The sequence below is a fragment of the Chelonia mydas genome, chromosome 1 (genome assembly GCF_015237465.2).
Source record: "Chelonia mydas isolate rCheMyd1 chromosome 1, rCheMyd1.pri.v2, whole genome shotgun sequence".
Classification (NCBI taxonomy): domain Eukaryota; kingdom Metazoa; phylum Chordata; order Testudines; family Cheloniidae; genus Chelonia; species Chelonia mydas.
The window spans coordinates 256,600,218-256,625,529 of NC_057849.1; the positions used below are offsets into that span (position 1 = coordinate 256,600,218).

A 25,312-nucleotide genomic window follows, 5' to 3' on the forward strand; every position below is an offset into this window, starting at 1 on the left:
CCTCCAGGTATTTGCAAATTGAATGCTTTATACATTGCTCTAGTAGCTTCCCAGATATCAAAGTGAGGCTGACTAGTCTATAGTTCCCTAGCTCCTCCTTTTTCCCCTTTTTAAAGGAGGGCACTATGTTAGCACTTCTCCAGTCTTCCAGGACCTCTCCTGTCATCCATGAGTTTGTAAATATTATTGCCAGGGGCTCTGAGATTTCTTCAGATAATTCCTTCAGTACCCTCGGGTGAATAGCATCTGGGCCGCTGATTTCATAGAATCATAGAATATCAGGGTTGGAAGGGACCTCAGGAGGTCATCTAGTCCAACCCCCTGCTCAAAGCAGGACCAATCCCCAATCAAATCATCCCAGCCAAGGCTTTGTCAAGCCTGACCTTAAAAACTTCCAAGGAAGGAGATTCTACCACCTCCCTAGGTAACGCATTCCAGTGTTTCACCACCCTCTTAGTGAAAAAGTTTTTCCTAATATCCAACCTAAACCTCCCCCACTGCAACTTGAGACCATTACTCTTTGTCCTGTCCTCTTCTACCACTGAGAATAGTCTAGAATCATCCTCTCTGGAACCACCTCTCAGGTAGTTGAAAGCAGCTATCAAATCCCCCCTCATTCTTCTCTTCTGCAGACTAAACAATCCCAGTTCCCTCAGCCTCTCCTCATAAGTCATGTGTTCCAGACCCCTAATCATTTTTGTTGCCCTTCGCTGGACTCTCTCCAATTTATCCACGTCCTTCTTGTAGTGTGGGGCCCAAAACTGGACACAGTACTCCAGATGAGGCCTCACCAATGTCGAATAGAGGGGGACGATCACGTCCCTCGATCTGCTCGCTATGCCCCTACTTATACATCCCAAAATGCCATTGGCCTTCTTGGCAACAAGGGCACACTGCTGACTCATATCCAGCTTCTCATCCACTGTAACCCCTAGGTCCTTTTCTGCAGAACTGCTGCCTAGCCATTCGGTCCCTAGTCTGTAGCTGTGCATTGGGTTCTTCCGTCCTAAGTGCAGGACCCTGCACTTATCCTTATTGAACCGCATCAGGTTTCTTTTGGCCCAATCCTCCAATTTGTCTAGGTCCCTCTGTATCCTATCCCTGCCCTCCAGCGTATCTACCACTCCTCCCTGTTTAGTATCATCTGCAAATTTGCTGAGAGTGCAATCCACACCATCCTCCAGATCATTTATGAAGATATTAAACAAAACCGGCCCCAGGACCGACCCCTGGGGCACTCCACTTGACACCGGCTGCCAACTAGACATGGAGCCATTGATCACTACCTGTTGAGCCCGACAATCTAGCCAACTTTCTACCCACCTTATAGTGCATTCATCCAGCCCATACTTCTTTAACTTGCTGACAAGAATACTGTGGGAGACCGTGTCAAAAGCTTTGCTAAAGTCAAGAAATAATACATCCACTGCTTTCCCTTCATCCACAGAATCAGTAATCTCATCACAGAAGTCTATTAGATTAGTCAGGCATGACCTACCCTTGGTGAATCCATGCTGACTGTTCCTGATCACTTTCCTCTCGTGTAAGTGCTTCAGGATTGATTCCTTGAGGACCTGCTCCATGATTTTTCCGGGGACTGAGGTGAGGCTGACTGGCCTGTAGTTCCCAGGATCCTCCTCCTTCCCTTTTTTAAAGATTGGCACTACATTAGCCTTTTTCCAGTCATCTGGGATTTCAATTCGTTCAGATTGGTCAGAAGATCTCTAACATGTTCTTTACTTATCTCGATCTGCATCCTTTCTCCTTTATTGTCTGTGGTAACTTCGCTAGTCATCCGGTCACATGTTATTTTTTGTGAGAAGACTGAAGCAAAGTAGGCATTGAGCAGCTCTGCTTTCCTGTCATCTTCCGTTACCAGTTCTTCTCCATTGAGCAGCGGACCCACACTGTCCTTGATCTTTCTTTTTTTTGTCTGATGTATTTGAAGACCCCTTCTTGTTGTCTCTAACATTTCTTGTCAGCTGTAACTCATTCTTTGCCTTGGCTTTCCTGATTTTGTCCCTACACATTCACACTATTCCCATGTATACTTCCTTGGATGACGTGCCCCTCCTTCCATTTCCTGTATGAATCCCTTTTGGGTTTTGGATAGCTAAAAAGCTCCTTGTGCAGCCACATTGGCCTCTTGTGGCTCTTCTTATTTTTCCTCTGCATCAGAATAGCTTGATGTTGAGCCTCCAGCATTACATCTTTTAGGAACTGCCAGTTCCCTTCGATTCAATGGTTTATGTCAAGCGCACACACACTGACAGAAAGAACAGGTACTAAAATAAATTAAGCCCTTTTAATTAGGGCTGTCGATTAATCACAGTTAACTCATGCGATTAACTCAAAAAATTAATCTTGATTAAAAAAATTAATCGTGATTAATTACAGCTTTAATCGCACCGTTAAACAATAGAATACCAATTGAAATATATTAAATATTTTTGGATGTTTTTCTACATTTTCAAATATATTGATTTCAATTACAACACAGACTACAAAGTATACAGTGCTCACTTTATATTATTTTTTATTACAAATGTTTGCACTGTAAAAACAATAAAAGAAATAGTATTTTTCAATTCACCTCATTCAAGTACAGTAGTGCATTCTTTTTATTATGAAAGTGAAACTTACAAATGTAGATTTTTTTTGTTACATAACTGCACTCAAAAACAAAACAATGTAAAACTGTAGCACCTACAAGTCCACTAAGTCCTACTTCTTGTTCAGCCAATTGCTAAGTCAAACAAGTTTGTTTACATTTACGCTGCCCGCTTCTTATTTACAATGTCACCTGAAAGTGAAAACAAGTGTTCGCATGGCACTTTTGTAGCCAGCATTGCAAGATATTTATGTGCCAGATATGCTAAACATTTGTATGCTTCTTCATGCTTCGACCACCATTCCAGCAAGCATGAAGCATGCTTCCATGCTGACGATGCTCATTTAAAAAAAAAATGTGTTAATTAAATTTGAGACTGAACTCCTTGGGGGAGAATTGTATGTCTCCTGCTCTGTTTTACCCGCATTTTGCCATATATTTCATGTTATAGCAGTCTTAGGTGATGACCCAGCACATGTTTGTTTTAAGAACACTTTCACTGCAGACCTGACAAAACACAAAGAAGGTATCAATGTGAGATTTCTAAAGATAGATACAGCACTCGACCCAAGGTTTAAGAATCTGAAGTGCTGTCCAAAATCTGAAAGGGACGAGGTGTGAAGCATGCTCTCAGAAGTCTAAAAAGACCAACACTCTGATGTAGAAACTGCAGAACCTGAACTACCAAAAAAGAAAATCAACCATCTTCTGGTGGCGTCTGACTCAGATGATGAAAATGAACATGCATTGGTCCACATTGCTTTGGATCGTTATCAAGCAGAACCTGTATCATCAGCATGGATGCATGTCCTCTGGAATGGTGGCTGAAGCAGGAAGGGACCTACGAATCTTTAGCACATCTGGCACGTAAATATCTTGCGACACCTGTTCTCATTTTCAGGTGACATTGTAAACAAGAAGCGGGCAGCATTATCTCCCACAAATACGAATACACTTGTTTGTCTGAGCGATTGGCTGAACAAGAAGTAGGACTGAGTGGACTTGTAGGCTCTAAAGTTTTACATTGTTTTGTTTTTGAATGTAGTTATTTCTGTACATAATTCTATATTTGTAAGTTCAACTTTCATGATAAAGAGATTGCACTATGGTACTTGTAATGGGGGAATTGAAAAATACAATTTCTTTTGTTTTTTACAGTGCACATATTTGTAAACAAAAATAAATATAAAGTGAGTACTGTATACTTTGTATTCTGTGTTGTATTTGAAATAAATATATTTGAAGATGTAGAAAACATCCAAAAATGTTAAATAAAAGGTATTCTATTATTAACAGCCTGATTAGTCATGTGATTAAACGTGAATAATTTTTTTAATCTCTTGATAGCCCTACTTTTAATATATCTCTTTGACCTGTGCTCTCAATCATTCTCACAAGCTAATTAGGACCAGGACCAGTCTGTTCTTAAACTGAAAACTTCCAAGTAAATTTTTACAGCTCCAGAAGTCGTGGTGATGATGATTCAGTCTGTAATGTGCTTCTCTTTGAGTCAGTACTGCACCAACACCCCTAGGAGGTGCTGACCTTGCAGTCTTTTGCATGAGACATAAAACCAAGGTCCTGAACACTTGAAAGGGTTAATTATCCCAAGGAATATTTGCAAAGCTTCTCTCTGCTATTATCATTGAATATATGGTATTTCTTCTTCACTTCCAATACTAGGTGCTCAAATACTATGATGGAGGGACAATGGCCCAAGTCTGTAATGGGATTTAGGTCCCTAAACACCCGATTTAGAGGCCTGAGTCTCAAATTTAGGCACCATTGGGATCCACAAAACCCGCACTCAGCTGCCACCTAACACTGTAAGTCCCTAAATTCGCTCAGTGCCTAAATTTTTGATGTAAAAGTTCCCTCGGTGCCTACGTTTCTGCCTTTGGGAATATGTACGTCTCATTCTAGAAAAAGAAAAGGAGGACTTGTGGCACCTTAGAGACTAACAAATTTATTTGAGCATAAGCTTTCGTGAGCTACAGCTCACTTCATGGGATGCATAAGTGAGCTGTCGCTCACGAAAGCTTATGCTCAAATAAATTTGTTAATCTCTAAGGTGCCACAAGTACTCCTTTTCTTTTTGCGGATACAGACTAACATGGCTGCTACTCTGAAACATCTCATTCTAGGTGACCAAATGCCAATCTCACTCCTACATCCCAGCAGGATCCTCAAACCAGGTGAAGATAGGTATTGCCCTGCCTATGTCACCTGCAAGGCCCAATCCAGCAGACGTGCTCAAATCACACCTTCCCAATCTAGGTCCATTCAAAAGGAGGAGATGGTGGTAACAATGCCCTTATAAATTTTAGATCAGTGGTTAAAAGGGTGTGAGAAGATGTGAGAGATGTGAGAGATCTCTCCAGGATGTGAGAGATCCAGGTTAAATTCCACCCTCTGTCTGATGAGGAGAAAGAAGTTGAACAGTAGTCTCCCACATCCCAGAATAGCACCCTTATGTGTCTCCCCCAATCTCTCCTGTTGAAGCTGTTGCAGTTTGGATACATAAACTCCCCAGTAGGGCTCCCCACTGCACAGAACATGTCACCTCGACATGGCACACCTACAGTATACATTGCAAGCCAGAGGCAGTCACAGGTAACTGAACTCATTAGGTCTAATTCTCATTTACACTAAGGCTGCTTTACCCCATTTTGACAGTTTAAAGAGGTCTTAAAGTGGATGTAAATGCAGTTCACACCCACTGGAAGGTGCCTTTACTTTGCCAGAGTGATGTAAAAGGACTTCAGTGTAAATGAGAATCAGGCCCAAGATTAGCACTATGCCAGAAAACTATTAAGAAAGTTTGAAAGCCAGATATGGGATATGGTATCTTGGGGTATACATGAAATTAGATGCTTAGCTATCATTCTTCTTGTTCACATGCACAGAATTTAAATGAACATTAGATTTGGGAGTCAGGAAGGAATTCTTCACCTCCATCCCTGGGCATACTCGTAAGAATCTCCCGGAAGAAGTCACCTTCCTCTGGAGCACTGAGCTGGGATCATCCATTAGGGTTAGGTAGCTATATCCTGAGCTATCAATTTCCTGTGGTTGGAGGAAGGTGAGTGGCACTGTGAGTTATACACACTGTATACATCTATGCTGCAACTAATTTAATTTTAAGATTATTTTTTAAATCAATGTTGTTTCCCTCCAGCTAATTGGGGAGGGGGGAGAGACAGAGGGCTTGTCTACGCTTGAAATGCCACAGTGGCACAGCTGCACCACCATAGAGCTTCAGCGTAGACACTACTTATTGTGAAGGAAGGTGTTTTCCCATTGGCGTAGGTAATCCACCTCCCTGAGATTTGGTAGCTACATCGATGCAACAATTCTTCTACTGCCTACACCCGGGCTAAATTGGCTTAACTATGTCACTCAGGGGTATGGACTTTTCACATCCTTGAGTGACATAACTGGGTCAACCTAACTTTTTCGTGTAGACCAAGCAGTAATCATAACAATAATTTTGAGACAATATCCACACATGTCTATTTGGAGACAATATTACAATGTTAGGAAGAGCAAACCAGTGTCGGTGTAATAACGGATAGCTTGTAAAGCCTGAATTTGTTAGACTGGATAATTATACTATTGTCTTTTATATCATCCTGACTGTCTTTTTCATTTATTTTGGCTATAATAAATTACCTGTTAAATCTGACTTAACCAGATTAAGAACACTCAGTTCTCAGGTGTCGTTCACTTGAGAACTGCTCAGTGTCCTAAGGATTTGAGAGGTGGATCAGCAGGACATGTGTGTCTGGAGCATTAGAAGTGTTTCTGAAAGGGGAATAGTTTGTATCTTCTGTCTGATGAGAGGAAAAAGGAGAGGTCAGCAGGTATGGGGTGGGAAACATGAGGATATACTCATCTTCAGTTCCCCAATACAATTTACTAAGAAACTAGTCTGAATGTTAAAACCCTATCAGCCAAGAAATAAATCAAACTGAAACTCCAGCCTCTACACACTTATGGTGTTTAGATATTACAGCACATATGGTCTATAAATATCAAGCCCTATCTGAAGATGTTACAGTGCCTCAGAGCAGTATGTCTGCCAACAGGTGACCATACATTAGAGCAGTGGTTTTCAACCTCTGGTCTGTGGACCCCTGGAGATCTTCAGACTATGTCTAGGGGTATGTCTACACTGGCAGAGTTACAGCACCAGCAGTTACAGCACTGCTTAGAGAGCACTGAAGGGAAACTGCTGTTGTGTGTTCACACTGTCAGCTGCCTGTGCAATAGCGTGTTCACACTTGCGGCACTTGCAGCGGTATTCGGAGTGGTGCACTCTGGGCAGCTATCCCACAGAGCATCTCTTCCTCTTCTGCCGCTAAGAGCTGTGGGAAGGCGGAGGGGGTTGTGGGGCATCCTGGGTCCTGTCCCAATGACCCATGATGCACTGCTTCGCATCCCAGCAATCCCTGTGCTTCCGTCAACATTTGGCACCATCTTTCAGAGGTTTGTGTACTGCGCGCCCTGCCTCTTCAGTCTGCAGGAATAGATCCTGAACTGTTGACCAGTCTGCTGCTCACTCTGACTAACACATCGCGAGTGGCAGTGGAGTTATTCCTTAAACTACAAAGGCAAGAGGAGTGTGACATTGATCTCGCCACGCATAATAGCTACAACATGAGATTGCTTGTGGCATTCATGGAAGTGCTGAACACAGTGGAATGCCACTTTTGGGCTGGGAAAAGAAGCACTGAGTGGTGGGATCACATCGTCATACATGTCTGGGATGACAAGCAGTGACTGCAGAACCTTTGGATGAGGAAAGCCACATTCATGGGACTGTGTGATGAGTTTGCCCCAGCCCTGTGGCACAAGGACATGAGAATAAGAGCTGCCCTGCCATTGGAGAAGCACGTGGCAATTGCACTGTGGAAGCTGGCTTCTCCAGACTGCTACCGATCGTTCGCTAACCAGTTTGGAGTGGGAAAGTCAACCGTTGGACTCAGGTTGATGGAAGTGTGCAGGGCCTTTAATCACATCCTGGTCTGAAAGACTGTGACTCTTGGCAACGTGCGTGACATTGTGGATGGCTTTGAACAAATAAACTTCCCTATCTGCGGAGGGGCAATAGATGGCACACATATTCCAATTCTGGCACCCGACTACCTAACCACCATGTTCATTAATCAGAAGGGATATTTCTCAATGGCTCTCCAGGCTCTTGTGGTTCACCATGGGCATTTCATTGACATTAATGCAGGCTGGTCCCGAAAGGTGCATGACGCATGCATCTTTCAGAATACTGGTCTGTTCAGGAAGCTACAAGCAGGGACTTTCTTCCTGGACCAGAAGATCACCGTAAGGGAAGTCAAAATACCCATTGTGATCCTGGGAGACCCCGCCTACCCCTTAATGCCGTGGCTTATGAAGCCATACACGGGGCACCTTGACAGCAGCAAGGAGTGGTTCAACAACAGGCTGAACAAGTGCAGAATGGCTGTTGAGTGTGCTTTTGGCCATTTAAAGGCCCGCTGGTGCTGTCTGTATGGGAGGCTGGACCTGGCCAATGACAATATTCCTATGCTTAGAGCTGCATGCTGTATGCTCCATAATATTTGTAAAGGGAAGGGTGAAAACTTCACTCAGGGCTGAACCGCGGAGGCTCAGCACCTAGAGGCTAAATTTGAACAGCCAGAGACCAGGGCTATTAGAGGGGCGGTGCACACAGCCATGAGAATCAGGGATGCCTTGAGGCAGCAATTTGAAGCTGAAAGCCACTAATATTTGTTACTATGCTCAGGAGTGCAGTGCTTGTAATGCTAGGGAGGTGATTGTGATTGGTGCAGACAATGCACTATGAAGGTGTAAGAAAATTGCCTGTTGCTTTGCAGTGCTCTGTTTGCTTTCAATTAATGGAATAAAGATCGCTTTCAAACCAGAACAATTCTTTTATTAAAAAACAACAACTGGAGGACAGAGACAAACAAAAAAACACTTCAGCACTGAGAGGGATGGGGGAAGGGAAGGTCCCAGGAGGAGGTGGGGTCCCGGCATGGTTAAAGATTTGTGTATGTGCAGGTATCATATCCAACCTTCTCCTTTGGAGTACAGTGCAGCGGGTACTGTGCTTCAGCAGGGCCAAGCTGCAGAGGGATGGGTGATGAGTACAGTGGGTACTGGGAGTCCGCAGGACTGGACTGTGATGGGGCAGGAGTGGAATGCAGCGGGTACAGACTGAAGCCAGGAGGTTGATAAGCGTGTGTTGGCAGTGTCTGGGGGGCGCATGGGAAAGAGTTTTGCAAGAGCGGCTGCAGGGGAGTGCAGGCGCAGAGCTGCTCAGTTTGCAGTGCTAGTAGCGCCTGGAGCATGTCCGCTTGGCGCGCCATAATGTTTAAGAGCTGCTCCGTGGCTTTGTTCTGGTGCTCCGCATTCGCCTTTTGGTCCCTCTTCTCGCAGTCCCACCATTTCTTCAATTCTTGTTTTTCGGCCGCAGAGTGCATCATGACCGCACGCAGAAAGTCCTCTTTAGTTCTTCATGGCCACTGATAACAAAGCAGGAGGCTAGACTCTCAGGGTCAGGGTCATATCTGTGAAGCCCAAATGCAACTTTTTACAGAAGCAGTATTGTTTGGAACACATAGACCACTGATTTAAAATACAGCCACTATTCACATACCTGTCACTAACTGGCAGACCCCAGTCAAGCACACATGAGCCATAAGACGCCCAGAATGGTGAGTAACTGCAGGGGCAGGGGAAATCAGTGTTCCAGGACCAGGGCCATCCTTACCCATATGCAAAGTACGCAGCTGCATAGGCCACCAGGAAATTTGCAGCACCAGATTTCCTGGTACCCTGTACAGCTGCATGATGCTCCAGCCCCTGCTCCGGCTCGCCCCGCGCCGCCCCTTCCCAGCCCCGCCTCTTCCTGCCCCTGCTCTGCCCCAGCCCACCCCACACTCCCCTGAGGAGTGCAGCAGGGCTGGGCCTGCACTCACTGGTGGCGGGAAGTGCAGCGACCCAGACCCAGCCACGCTGCTAGCTAGCCCCACCCCACCCCCCCACGGAGGCCTGGGGCCAGCCCTCCCACCTGCCCCCCCGACAGAGGCCTGCCCCCCCCCCGGGAGGTCTGGGGCCAGTCCCCCTGTTCCCATCCCCCACAGAGGCCTGGGGCCCCACACCCCCATGGTGGGGCTGCATAGGGCCCCAGAATTGCTAGGGATGGCCCTGTCCAGGACCATACTGTACACTGGGCACGTGGCTCTTGATGAGAGCCAGCACTGGAGGGGGGCCTTATAATCACTCCTGTCCCCACATTTTCCACAGGCTATGTTCATTATGGAACATATCTCGCTGCTGAGGGTGAGCAGGGAATCAAGGGAGGGTCTTCTCCAGGATTGCAGCTTCTGCCCTGGCCCTTATGCAGCTCACCTGTGTGCAGCAATGGTCCCTTCCCCACCCCCTCCCCCCATGATGGCAGATTGGCATGGGAAAGTTACCCTTAATGGGGCAAGAAACAAAGCAGCTCTGCCAAAGAACCTGCTGCAGCGGATTGTCCAGGATTTCCATAAGAGTTTCCTGGAGATCTCTGAGGCAGATTCCTGTGAAGTGAGGAAGTCAAACAACACCCTGTTCTGACGCTCAGACTAGGCATGTGGTGGTATGCACATCATACACACACAAGCCTGCTTTCTGCAACCCTCCTGCCCCCAACAACTCGCTTCAGCAATTCCCAAAATCAAGGCCACTTACCAGGGGCCTCCTGTCCGGTTTGCGCTTTGCCAAGATCCGCCAGCTGTGACTGGCTAGTCTCCTCTGACCTCCGAGTCGTCCTCTGCCTCTGGGTCCCCGTCCCCCTCCACATCCTGGTCCAAGATTTCCTCCTCCTGGCTCGGTCCACTCTCGACTGGCACATGAGCCACCAAAGTATCGACAGTGGCCTTTGCAGTGGAGGTGGGGTCGCCACCGAGTATCGCAGCTAATTCTTTGTAGAACCAGCAGCTCATGGGTGCAGCACTGGAGTGGCAGTTTGCCTCCCACGCCTTGTGGTAGGCATTCCGCAGCTCCTTCACTTTGATCCTGCACTGAAGTGTGTCACAGTCATGGCCCTTTTCTGTCATGCATCTTGAAATCTGTCCGTAAGTATCATCATTCCTATGGCCAGAGTGCAGCTGGGACTGGACAGCCACCTCTCCCCAAATGCTGATGCGGTCCAGCAGCTCGGCATTGCTCCAAGCGGGGGATTGCCTGGTGCGTAGAGCAGGCGTGGCCACCTGGAAAGATGCGCTGAGACCACTGCACACATCACTGAGCAAACAGGAAGGGAACTTTCAAAATTCCCAAGGAATTTAAGGGGTGGGGATAACGGTTGGTCACCTGAGGGCAGGGCAGGAGAATTCAAACCAATGACCAGAGAGGTGAGAACAGGCATTTTGGGACACCTCCCAGAGGCCAATTGCAGCACTGTAATCACCACGGTGTCCACATTGGCACTGCAGTGCTGTAGCCCTGGCACAGAAAGCTGTACGCCTCTCGGGGTGGGGGTTTTTACAGTACTGCAACTGCGCAGTTTCTGCACACTAAGTGGCTTGGCAGTGTGTACACCTTAGGAGTTACAACACAGAAAGCTGCTTTACTGCACAGAAATTTGCCAGTGTAGACAAGGCCTAAGATTTCCAAAGGGATTCGAACCTCCATGTGAAATTTTTAATTAAATGAAATGAAAAAAGGTTGAGAACCACTGCATTAGCGCAAATGTAAGAGTGGCATCTCCCCTTGGTAATCAGCAGCTGGACTTGCTGTGCATGTAAGTCTTTAATGTTACAGCGGAGCAATGGTTCTCATTGGGACCCTTGTTAAGGTCCCCAGGCAATAGTTGCATCAGGTCCCCAGGCAATAGTTGCATCAGGTGGACCAATCTGAAACTCCCATGCCCATAGGAGCTGGTATAATCTGCTGTCTGTTGGAAGTCATTCTTTGCATAGATACCACATTACACTTTGTTCATTCCCACAGTGACCAAGAATTGCAGCACTTCTGGTCTTCTGTTGGTGTATCTGGACAGCATGAGATCTTGTATATTTCCATGTAAAACGCTGGAAAACTTAGGATGACAAGAAGAGTGAAAGGTGAAGCAGCAGACTGAATACTGTATATCTCTTGGCTTTGGTTGGTTTGTATTGTGTCAACTTGACCATTCACGTCTTGTAACTTTGCATTCAACAAGCAAAAATATCTTGGATTGTTTTTCCATGATATCAAACATTGGCTTATGTACTCTGTCTTCCAAGTGCCAGTTCTGTTCGAATGAAACTTGCAGCATTTAGGAGGATTGTCTGAGCAGGATTAACTCCTGGCAATATTAATTAAACACAAGTCCTCCCTTACTTTCATTTTATAATTTAACAAAATTTTATGTGGACTTATTTACTCGTGGATGGATAGCCTTGATGCTTTTTAGATTCTCACATATAATATGGATAAAGGCAGGACTCAAACCTCTGAAAATAACTGTACCTGTAACAGGCCATCTTTCTCCGTTTGTTGGCATAGAGCCACATTGGTTTAGTTCACACCAGGATACAGTCACCTTATTCACATGTTATTTCACTGTGGGTACCATCTGACAATTCAGTCTGAAAGGAATGATCAGCCTGAACATTGGGGATTTTTTTTTAAAACACAGCCCAATTTAAAGAATCAGCTTCTTCCTTTTTCCTATATATGTTGTACAGTTTGGATGAATTTCAGTAGTCTCAAAACTGAAGACTGACAATACTGTCTGGAGTCAAGCATAATGCCACATTGGTGTGCTATTACTCCCTCACCTCTACCAGTGTGTTTCAATACTGATCTCTACAGGATTCCTGTTATTCCAGTTTTGCCATCTTGACCTTGGTTCTGCTAATGTACTTAAATTCTTACTCACTGCACCCTTTCCTATTTAAGTCCCTATATCCTTGCACTGCTCTGCTTGTTCCATAACACTGACAGGCAGCATTTCTTGCTATTCCAGTACTAGTACCCTCCATACATCTCTGCCAATGCACCTCAGTGCTGCCCTACAGCACCTCTTTGCTATTCCAAATCTGGGTCCCCTATGGACTTTTATCAAAATACCACCATTATCCCCTGATATTTCAGTCCTGAGTAAAGATTATTAATCATACCATGCCATGCAAAATGGGGTGGAGATTGTCTGAGAAGAAGACATGTTCACTAGTAAATACGTTAGAATACCACAAAACCCCAAAGTCCATTTCATTTGAGATTGACAAATGAAAGGGTAGTGCAGAAAGACCCATCATTTTGCTCCTGCAAACTTCGCCTCCTCTCTTGACTCTTAAGCCCTTCATTGCTACATCCTGCAGTGTAATCTTTTCAGATTGTTTACTGAAATGCAAAGCCCACCCGTAGAGCTGGCTAAAGTATTGGCACATGTAAATTTGCAGTTTAAGCCTGAGGTGCTTACATTGAAGTTTGAGTGAATCAGGAAGCTCTGGTATGGGCTCAGAGGCAGACATTGTTGGTAAACAGTCCTTGGTAGTGGTCTTCTTAGGCAATAGCGTTGCATAGGAGGTCCGCTGTCTAGTTCTACGTGCTATCTCACGTTCATTATGTAGCAGTTGGTCATCTGTTAACAAGGCACTGACTTGCTTAGACTTTTCTCTGATGTGATAACCTGTTGAAGTAATTAGGTTTAGTTTAAAGAAAAGAAATACTTGGTAAATATGTTAGAAAGCCACCATCCCATTCTGTAATGAGGGCCAACTGGATATATCATGGGCCCCAGCAACTACAGAAAAGTGCAAAGTGGCTAAGGATGCTGAGCTGTTTATAACCATAGAACAATGAGCCAAAAAAACAAGATCTCAGTAAGCAGTTGTCTTTAGTAGACTTACTTTGTAAGCAGCTGACAAGAGGTTAAGACACTGCATGTGTGGTTCATAAACTGAAGTATGTTTTTAGGTTAAGATCTTTGAGGTTTTTCCTCCCTTTCTTTCTTCCAAGGACCAGCTTTGTAGCAGGCCATTATTCTGGCTAAATGCTATTAGCAGGATGCTATTCCTTTGGTCAGAGAAGTGTTCAAACAGAATTCCTCCTTGCCTCTTTGGTGCATTAGTGTATTGTCTCTGTCAGGCCTTGCCAGTCCATGAGCTCTGAGCCTTCTGTATGGCAGTGCAAAACACTGCCACCAGCAGGCTGGCACAAGTATGTAGGGTTTTTCTAATAAATTTGGCTATGGTTGTGTGTAGTGACAAGGGAGTATTAGTGTCAATGTGAGTTATAGGGAACAAAGAAAGAGGCTGAAGTGCTTTTCATCTTCAATCTCTGGAAAAGATTGTCAAGCCCAAAAATGCTAGGATCCAAGGAAGATGTGAAGGATTAAAGATCTCTTTCAGAAGAGACATCATTATCCTATCAAAATGAATTTGTCTAGAGAGGGAAAAAGACACACTTTTTTTGTATTCTTCTAAAAAATCTACTGTGTTTAGCATGTGTTTAAACCATAGGTGCCGACTTCTTCTGGCGCCGATGGGTGCTCGACCCCCTCTACCCCGGCCCCGCCCTGATTCCACCCCACCCTTCCCCCTCCTGCCCCCATTACAACCCCTTCCCCAAATCCCCGCTCCGCCTCCTCCCCTGAGTGCGCCACGTTCCCGCTCCTCCCTCCTAGAGCTTGCTACAGCTGTTTGGCAGCGGCAAGCACTGGGAGGTAGGCGGAGGAGCGGGGACACGGTGCACTCAGGGGAGGAGGCAGAGGTGAGGTGAGGTGGGGCGGGGAGCTTGGCTGCTGGTGGGTGCAGAGCACCCACTAATTTTTCCCCGTGGGTGCTCCAGCCCTGGAGCACCCACGGAGTCGGCGCCTATGTGTGAAACAACATCCCCAAACTACCAGCTGTAATGGAGTTGGTTAAATAAAGCTGTTGATTCTGCTTAGGAGATTCACAGGTCTGAATTCATTGAGGGGCTGGTACAGCAATGAAACTGAAAGGTGCATCAAATTCACTGTTTGCAATAGTTATCAGGGAAACAAACATAGAGACGACTGTATGTCATGATGATCCTTCTTATACCGGCAGGACCCTGGGAGGTGGAAGGGACAAGGGAATGTTGCTCCTCTTTCTGGTGTTTTGAGTGGGGAACCTTAACACGTGACTGAATCCCTCTGTTGGCAGGTATCAGGCATTGGTACTCCGTATCTTCTGTGTTTCTAGATCTATCTTACTGAGGCACACATAATTATAAGAATCCAGCATTAAGATGTTCTACTAATGTATATTACTCTCTCTCCCCCCATAACTGCTTCAAACATTGAATTTGATAGCTCCTCTAATCTCAAAGTCATATGACCCACCAAGTGAATTCTGTCCTGGCATTCTCCTAAGTAGAGTGACCAGCTTTATTTAATTTATTGTATTTGAAGCTGATAGTTTCAGGATGTTGTTTCTGTTAACTGGGATGTCCAGGCGCTGCAAATTGACATTACATAAGTCAGTCAGTGGATTTCCACTGGGTTTGTTCTGCGATTTGACCTGCATACCACCACAGATTTAAACAGTGGTGAGGCTGAGACACTTTTTGCTTTGTTGAGACAGCTGTGAGAGCACCACTGAAATGCTGATTGTCATGCGACAGTTCTAGTTTTCATAAATCTGAGTCCCATGACCCTCAGATTCTTGTAGTATGATTAAATGGTCTTGAATTTATTTAATCTCATTCTCATAGCAATATGAAATGAAGCAACATCATTATGCACTGCTGCAACATCATTACATGAAAACTGAGCTATAGCAATGTCATGATTTAGCATCATGGTGTGATCATTTTGTCCTGCAGGACAGATACAAATAGTTGGCATTTCAAAGCTAGTAGGAGCAGTATTAAGCTTTTATCAGCTGGAATTCACTTTTACATACATCACATGGGAACATGAATTGCCCAGTATGACAGGCCCATCACTGCCAATAATTCATCTAATTTACTATGGTAAGGTGGATGCATGGTTGGATCTCAGAGCCAACAGGCCAATAGCTTCATCTACCAGCTCATGCTGCTCCCAGCAGTGCTGCATTCTTATTAATAATTTAATCTTGTCTTTGAAGTTCAGCTCCTAGCAGTTTGCCTCCTTTTTCTCATTTTCTTTCACTTCTGTTTAAAATTATAATAGTCCATTTCAACAAAATTAACTGTAATTTCATGGATCAGCACATCACGAATAAGTTTTGTACATAATACTATAATCCATGTAGTTGTTTCCCCAAAAGCAAATTGACTTGATGAGCAATTCTGTCTCCTGTGTAAATAACCCTGGTTCTAATTAAGAGCTGTGTTATTTCAGGGGGTTTTTTGGTTTTAGTATTTTCTGGCAATTTGTGGGTATGGCAATTTTTTTAAAGGAAATGTTTACCAAATATAACATGAGGGTAATAATATAACCTAGTTTTTACATAGTACTTTTCATCAGTATATCTCAAGGTACTTTACAAAGGAGGGTAAATTTCATTATCTCCTTTTCACAGATGGGGAAACTGAGGTAAAGGAGGTGAAGTGACTTGCCCAAGGTCACCCAGGAGGACAGTGGCTGAATCAGGTTTTCTGGGTTCCAGTCCAGTGTTTTATCTACTAGGTCATACTGCCTCCCATCGTTAATTTTATTTACTTTTAACTAACCCCTCCCCCATGCTTTTATCCATGTTTCATTCTTCATTATAGTATACTTAAACTGGCTTTTTTTTTTTAAATTAATTTAGTCCTCATGGAAGTTTCCAGACTGATAAAACCTAACACAGGTAAGTCTTCTATTTATATGTACAACAGGTGCATCATGGGCAGTGACAGGACGAGATTCCTACACCGCCCTGTCAATATGTCATCAGTAATACCCTGGAAAAATCACTTCTAGGGCTAGATGATGGGAAGTTTGTTTATTGTGGCCTCTATTCAGTTTTACCATCTCCCTGTTGAGATTGCCAGCCAGTGGATCAATTAGTATGAAACTGGGTGGTTCTTTTTGTAATATGTACACTTTTCTACTATGAATTGGACTGCAACTTCCAATTTATTTCACAAAAGTCACTAAACATATATTGGATGGTAAGAACTTTCAGTTGTTACCAACCTGTCCCAGACTGCATAGGCGCCAACTTCCCCCTCTTTCCCGTGGGTGCTCGATCCCCGCCCCCACTCCACTCCTTCCATGAGGCCCCGTGGAGTCGGCGCCTATGCCAGACTGGAACCGGAGACCTAGAGATTATGGTGATAATAAAGATAAAAGGCCACATATCCCAGTTCCCTATGCCATCAAATTCTCAAACTGACTTTACTTTCATTATTCCTGAGGTGGGCCAGTGTACTCAAGTTCTGATGGCAAACATGCCCAAAGGCAAACATCAAGTGTTTACTTTTAAATATGATAAATTTCACTGGCATACTGACCTGAAATCTATTAGTCTAGCATGATCCAACCCTGCACTAATGACAAATTTAATTATATTATTGTAACCATTATTTAGTGGCTCAGTAACCCTTAAGAACATAAGAACAGCCATACTGGGTCAGACCAACGGTCCATCTAGCCCAGTATCCTGTCTTCCGACAATGGTCAATGCCAGGTGCTTCAGAGGGAATAAACAGAACAGGTAATCATCAAGTGATCCATCCCGTGTTGCCCTTCCCAGCTTCTGGCAAACAGAGGCTAGGGTCACTTCAGAGCATGATTTTGCATCCCTGCCCATCCTGGCTAATAGCCATTGATGGGTCTATCCTCCATGAACTTCTTAACCAAGGCCTTTGATATGCCATATCAGGGCTAGATACTACATGCTGTAGTTCCTTCAGCATTTGCCTCTGAGTCACGGTACACATGGCATACTACTGAGGGTATATCTATGCAGCAGCTGGAAGTGTGCTTCCTAGAACAGGTAGATAGCCATGCGTTAGCTCTGGTCAAGCTTGTACGCTAAAAATAGCTGTGGGCTAGCTGCCCAAGTACAATCCTGAATGACCCCGTGGGTACATGCTCAGATGGCTAGCCTGAGTTCCCACAGCCACACTGCTGTTTTTAGCACAATAGTGTGACAAAGTCAGGCCCCACGGCTGCAAGAGGGTCCTGAAAGGCCGATATATTAGCCCAGAAGGTTACAGGCCCTTTTTCCTACAAGCTGAGAAGGGATTACCTCAGGTCAATTAGGGACACCTGAATCCAATTAAGGGCTGCCTGGGGCCTTTAAAAACCCCTCCTCTGGGGAGAGAGAGACAAGCTACTGCCAGGCTACTGTCAGCAGGGAAACAAGCTCTTCCAGGCTGAGAGGCTGTGCTCCTTCCCATAGGGGAACAGCCAAACCCAAGTGCCTGCTGGGGGAAGGACTGATACCCCAGGGCAAGCAACAGGATGATACCCTGCCCCAGGGAGGAGGCAGGGAAGGTATCCCATTTTGTTTTTGTGTTTACGAGACTGTTTCCTTTTTGTTTGGTGAAGAATCACCCCTTAGGCCAACCCTAGGGCCTACCCTGAAAACATAGCCAGAGGAGCACAGAAGGTGGAAGGCAAACACTGCCCAGAGTGGGGCTGATTTACCCCAGGCCTGCCATCGCCAGAGGGAGAAGTGCTAAGTCTGACGAGACGAAGGAGGTGCCTTGCCACAATAGCTTGAGCAGAACTAGCATGTGTCTGTCCACCAACCCTGGGAAGCCCCCTCTCAACTGCTATGTAGACATACCCTTCATGCATTAAGAGGCACTGCACTGAGCAGCCATATCAGTTACACCACTATCTTATTAATGTTCTTATATTCTGAGGTTTGTAGCTAAATCGTTGCTACCTCACAGTCTTCTCCCCTTAGGTTTCCGTATACTGTCAAGAGAATTTCTATGTGAAGTACTACACCCTCATATCTACAGTCTAACATATTTCAATATATATTTTATAGTCAGGTATTATGGTATACACTTGCTTATTCTCATCTCACCATTTTTCAGAAATGGCATGCTAATCTTCTCACAATTCCAAGCATTCCACCTCACCCATATTTGCATTTAAACGTCTTTCAACAATGCATAGGCACACGGGTTGAAATTCTGGCCTCTTCGACCTCAATAGTGCTGGGATTTCACCCTTTCTTTTTATTTGTGAGAAATGGGAGCATTTTTATGTACCCTTTTCTTCGCTACCATGGTAAATTGCTCCTCCATATCCCCTTCCTGTGCATTTTCCTTCAGTGCAGCCATAATTACTTGCTATATTTCCCCCAGCAATTAGTTTAAATAATCCCCCCAAAAACCTTCTTAATTTTAATTGACAGGCCTTGTCAAGCTACATTTACCTTGATCCTTTCCAGCCTCATCTATATAATGAAAGTCCTTTAATGTCTGAATGTTAAAGAGCCCCTCTCGACAATGCTGTATGACTTTCTTTGATCCATTCTTGATGAGATAATCCAAGAGCATGAGGGATTTATACACATGCCTCCAGTTCTTTCCCTGGTCATTCATCCTGTGCCATATCATGTTCATAATCTCCAAAAGAGAAACTGTATTGTATGTCAGGTCACTGATCTCTAACATTAGTGAACTAGAGGGACCCCATGGGTCATTAGAGGTTGCTTCCCTGACTTTGACCTCAGAATCAGAATAATTTTTCACAAAGTTCTTCATGTGCCTCCTGAGTGCCATGGAGATGACAGGTTGCTCAGCTGATAAAGTTGGTAAGAGATGCCTGTGCTGCTGTCCCTGTCTCCACCTCAGCAAACTACAATGATTCTGCAAACAGAACAATACAAGGAACACGTGTAACTTGTTATCTACTCAACATTTTGGAGGAAGAGGGGAAGGCTGATATAATGATCGGTTTCTTAAAAATAGGGGCCAGCCAACATTGGGAGCACTATGATTGCAATCATAGAGCATTACCTTCTGGTCCTACCTAGCCCAAAAAGGAGACCCATCCTACTTGTCCCTAACCAGAAGTATGGCAACTATGATTAATGGCCGCAAGGGTGAGAATACAATGAAGGGGATACTTAGGTTCTCCTTAGGAAAGACTGCAGTAAGGCAACAAACTGGAAGGAAGATGACCTGTGTTCTACTTAACGGCCTTGTTATTAATTTGCTGACCTTGGGCAAGACACTTAATCTCTCTGTACTTCAGTTTACTCATCTGTATAAGTGTTAAATATAGTTATTAGTGATCATTATTTATTATTAGGTGTTTGTCAAGAATAGTAAAGTCACTGGAGGTGGAAGAAGGGATAGAACATTTAATTATCCAGCAAACTTAACTAAAACTAGACCATACCTTCCATTGTTAAACCAGAGCTTCAGGTCACTTGTATGGTGCCCCTGTAGTTAGTACTTTGCTCACACATACAAGAGACCGGAGTTCAAATACCAGATTCAGACTTGGGCCCGCAGAAGTTAAATTATACTGCCAGGACAGTGTATGCATGCAGGGAGGAAAAAAGAAAGGGTCTCATGTCACTCTGCAGTGACCCTTCTCTCTTCTGCTCCTCTAAATCGGAGAGGGAGGGTAGAGGAAGGAAAAACAGGGTTCCATTTGCCTGAGGACTGCTCTGCTAAACTGAATAGAGATTCTCTACTGATCATCTTGGATTTGTCAGCTTTCACAGCTGGCATACGCAACAGGGGGGTGTATTTTAGTTGAGGCAGTGATAGCATAAAAAGGGAACACAGCCTCCAAACAATTTAAACAAAGCCTGTGAATTGTCAATTCACAGCTTTATGAGATGAACCCATTCCCCTCCCTTCTTTTCATTAGTTATCATGAGGGTGGGTAGGTCTCTGTGCAGTTCCCAACTGAGTCACTAGCAAAGGCTGTCATGATCATGTATCAAATTGATTTCAAGCCCTGACAAGTGCCCAGCCGCAAGGAGGAAGACAATCTGTAATCAGATTTTATGCACACAAAAGGCAAAATATTAAAATTCATAACAAATGTGTTTGTTTTCCACCTTGCTTCCCCACATCCACCAACACCTTTGTCCACTCCGACTTCTGTTATTTTGATTGATTCATTCAATGTTGGATTTTTAACACAATGGCAGGGATAGGCATGAATCTGAAGCAAAACACCAAATGTTACCTTTTCAATTTTTAAAATAAAGAAGATAATTAACCTTTTTATCAAAGTATGCACAACTTCAAGTAAGTTGGATGGAAAATATATTGGTTTAATTAAGATATTGTAGAGGGCGATAGCTGCAAGTGCTGGGAACCTGGAGAGCAAAAAGAATCTTTCTGAGGAGGGTACTGCATAGTTTACAACTCCCTGCCTCTCTTTCTTGTTTGCACTTCAAATGGAATCAATTTTTATCTGTCTCACTCCTGCAGAGAAAAAACTGATTTTATAGTATGTTTCAATGAAGCTATTAAAAATTTCAGTCACAGCAGGTGTCATAACCGTACTGCTAAGGGTAGCCTAGAACTCCTCCTTACCTGTAAGGGGTTAAGAAATTCAAATAACCTGGTTGGCACCTGACCAAAAGGACCAATGGGGAAAGAAGATACTTTCAAATCTTGTGGGGGAGGCTTTGTTTTGGTGTGTTCTCTTGGGAAGCAGAGAAGCATCAGGTCAGAAAACTCCTTCTCCTATAAACCATCCTAAAAGTCTCTCAGATTACAAATTGTAAGTAAAAGCCAGGCAAGGCGTGTTACATTATCTTTTGTTCTGCTTGTAAATTTTTCCTTTGCTGGAGGGAGGTTTACTCCTGGTTTTTGTAACTTCAAAACTAAGCCTAGAGGAAGTTCTGCTGTGTTTTTGAATCTTTTGTTACCCTGTAAAGTTATTTTCCATCCTGATTTTACAGAGGTGATTTTTACCTTTTTTTAAAATAAAATCCTTCTTTTAAAAACCTGACTGATTTCTCTATTATCCTAAGACCCAGGGGTTTGGGTCTTCGATTACTTTGTAACCAATTGGTTAGGATATTATTCTCAAGCCTTCCCAGGAAAGGGGGTGTAAGGGCTTGGGGGACTAGGAACTCCAAGTGATCCTTTCCCTTGATTCTTTGTTAAATCACTTGGAGGTGACAACATACCATCCAAAGGCAAAGAATTTGTGCCTTGGGGAAGTTTTAACCTAAGCTGGTAAAAATAAGCTTAGGGGTTCTTTCATGAGGGTCCCCACATCTGTACCCTAGAGTTCAGAGTGGGGAGGGAACCCTGACATGGTGGTAGTGGTGGGATCATTTTGAACCAAAAGCACAGAGCTTAGGATTTTAAAAGGCTTTTTTTTCTCTCTCTCTCTCTCTCTCTCCTTTTGGCTGCTTGAGAAGCAGGGCGGTTTTTTTTAAAGCTGGGAGCACCTGGAGTGTTTTTTCTCTGCCTGAGGGCAGGGTAGTTAACCTCCTGCAGGGGAATTCACAAGTGTTTTTTTTTTTCTTTCTAGCTCTCGGGTTAGGCTAAATTAAACACAGAAAGGCTAGGATGGCTGACAGTGACGTCCAAAAGAAATTAGAATTAGCCAGATTCAAAGCTGATAAGAGACAAAAAGAACATGATAGACGGATGAAGGCAGAAAAATCTGCCCAGAAGAGAGCTATGGAGGCCCAGAAGCATGCTCAGGAGGAGAGGGAAAGAGAGAGGAAGCATGAACTGGAGGATAAAGAAAGAGAGAGGAAGCATGAACTGGAGTTAGAGACAAAACGCTTAGAGATGGAAAGGGCTAAGCAGAATATACCAGACAACCCTAGCAATCCTTCTCCAGGTACCGCTTCCTAGCCCCAAAAGTTCCCCACCTACAAGGCAGGTGATTCATAGATTCATAGATATTTAGGTCAGAAGGGACCATTATGATCATCTAGTCTGACCTCCTGCACAACGCAGGCCACAGAATTTCACCCACCACTCCTGCAAAAAACCTCACACCTATATCTGTGCTATTGAAGTCCTCAAATCGTAGTTTAAAGACTTCAAGGAGCAGAGAATCCTCCAGCAAGTGACCCGTGCCCCATGCTACAGAGGAAGGCGAAAAACCTCCAGGGCCTCTTCCAATCTGCCTTGGAGGAAAATTCCTTCCCGACCCCAAATATGGCAATCAGCTAAACCCTGAGCATATGGGCAAGATTCATCAGCCAGATACTACAGAAAATTCTTTCCTGGGTAACTCGGATCCCACCCCATCTAATATCCCAGATGATACTGAGGCCTTCTTAGAAAATTTCAAAAGGGTCTGCCTTGGATACAGCATCTCTACAGACCAGTACATGGTGGAGCTGAGGCCACAGCTCAGTGAACCCTTAGCAGAGGTGGCGGCTGAAATGTCTAAGAAACACATGAACAGTTATGAACTTTTAAAAAAAAAAAGCCAGAATCAGAATGGGGCTAACACCCGAGCAAGCCTGTCAGCGGTTCAGAGCCCTAAAGTGGAAACCGGACGTAGCATTTTCCTGACACGCCTACCACATTGTAAAAAATTGGGATGCCTGGATATCAGGAGCCAGCATTAAATCTCGGGAAGATCTGTCTTTCCTAATGCAAATGGAGCAGTTCTTAGAGGGTGTTCCTGAGGAAATAAAAAGGTATATCATAAATGGGAAGCCCAAAACTGTAATCGAGGCGGAGGAGATTGGAACCAAATGGGTGGAGGTGGCGGAAAAGAAAAAAACTAGTAGCACTTGGAGCGGATATCAGAAGGGGCAACCCAAGACAACACCCTATCTCCAGGGGCAGCCCAAGGCCCCACCTACATCCCAAGTCAAAACCCAAACACCTTATCATCACCCAACACCCGTCTCCAGCAACCCACCTCATCCCAGTAGCCAGTCAGCTGGACGATGTTTTAAATGTAATGAGCTGGGGCATGTGAAGGCCAACTGCCCCAATAACCCCAACAGTCTGCAGTTCATTACACCAGAGTCACACCAAAGGTCCTCAGGCTCAGATGCCTCCCAGGTACCCTCAGAGCGAAGGGAAACTGTGAGTGTGGGCGGGAAGAAGGTTATCGTGGGGAGGGACACTGGAGCACAAGTGTCAGCTATCCACCAATCCTTAGTGCACCCCAACTTAATTAACCCAGAGTCCAAGTGATGATTCAACCCTTCAGGTCAAACTCTTTTGACTTGCCTACAGCCAAGTTGCCTGTCCAGTACAAGGGCTGGTCAGGAATGTGGACTTTTGCAGTCTATGATGATTATCCCATTCCCATGCTGCTGGGGGAAGACTTGGCCAACCATGTGACGCTAGCCAAGAGGGTGGGAATGGTCACCCACAGCCAGGTGAAGTGAGGTGTCACACCTAGCTCTGTTCTTGAGCCTTCAACAAGGGCCCAGTCTGTGTTACCAGAGACCCAGACTGAGGTGGTGGAACCGGACCCCATGCCAATGTCTGCGACAGCAGTAGTGGGTCCAGTCACAGAGACCCAGCCAGAGCCAGTCCCAAAACCAGAACTGGCAGAGCAACCAGTACCAGAACCATTGCCAGCACTGAGTCCAGTGCTTGCAACCCTATCTACAGCTCCAACACCAGAGGGCACCACTGAGCCTGCACTGGCAGCAGCAGAAGATAACCCTACACAAGAGGCTCAGCCAAAGCCTGAAATACCACACAGTGCACCAGCGGAGGGCGGTTCACAGTCAACGGAAACAGCCCCATCACCTGCATCACTTCCAGAGGGACCAAGCCCAGGTCCACAATCCAGTGAGGAACTGATGTCTCCAGCATCTAAGGAACAGTTCCTGGCTGAACAGGAAGCAGATGAAAGCCTTAGGGAGCTTAGACAGTGGCACGGAGCAACCCACCACCTCTCAGCTCTTCTAATAGATCCCAGTTTGTTGTAGAAAGAGGACTTTTATACAAGGAAACTCTTTCTGGTGGGCACCAGAAAGACTGGCATCCTCAGAGACAGTTGGTAGTTCCAACTAAGTACCGGGTAAAGCTCTTGAGCTTAGCCCACGATCATCCTAGTGGCCGTGCTGGGGTGAACAGGACCAAAGACCATTTGGGGAGGTCCTTCCACTGGGAGAGAATGGGCAAGGATGTTTCTACCTATGTCCAGTCTTGTGAGGTGTGCCAAAAAGTGGGAAAACCCCAAGACCAGGTCAAAGCCCTTCTCCAGCCACTCCCCAGAATTGAAGTTCCATTTCAGCGAGTAGCTGTGAATATTCTGGGTCCTTTCCCAAAAAAGACACCAAGAGGAAAGCAGTACATATTGACTTTCATGGATTTTGCCACCCAATGGCTAGAAGCAGTAGCTCTAAGCAACACGAGGGCTAAAAGTGTGTGCCAGGCATTAACAGACATTTTTGTAGGTTGCCCCTCCAACATCCTTACAGATTCGGGAACTAATTTCCTGGCAGAAACCATGAAAAGCCTTTGGGAAGCTCATGGGGTGAACCACTTGGTTGCCACCCGTTACCACCATCAAACAAATGGCCTGGTGGAGAAGTTTAATGAAACTTTGGGGGCCATGATACGTAAATTCGTAAATGAGCACTCCAACAATGGGAACCTAGTGTTGCAACAGTTGCTCTTTGCCTACAGGGCTGTACCACATCCCACTTTAGGGTTTTCACCATTTGAACTTGTGTATGGCCATGAGGTTAAGTGGCCATTACAGTTGGTGAAGCAGCAATGGGAGGGGTTTACTCTTTCTCCAGGAACTAACATTCTGGACTTTGTAAACACCCTCCGACCCTCTTTAGCCCTTGCTAAAAAAAAACCTAAAAGATGCTCAAAAAGAGCAAAATACCTGGTATGATAAAC

At 44.9% G+C, this 25,312-nt stretch overlaps 1 protein-coding gene across 1 annotated transcript in view; it reads right to left on the reverse strand.

Moving 5' to 3' along the window:
• Positions 1–25,312, reverse strand: part of ENTHD1 (ENTH domain containing 1) — a 71,991-nt gene that overhangs the window by 40,962 nt on the left and 5,717 nt on the right. Inside the window, exons 2-3 of the mRNA XM_043546929.1 lie at positions 18,919–19,354; positions 13,065–13,274 (exon numbers count right to left, since the gene is read on the reverse strand). Of these exons, the coding sequence (XP_043402864.1) occupies positions 13,065–13,274; positions 18,919–19,354 (646 nt within the window). The remainder of the gene's footprint in view (positions 1–13,064; positions 13,275–18,918; positions 19,355–25,312) is intronic.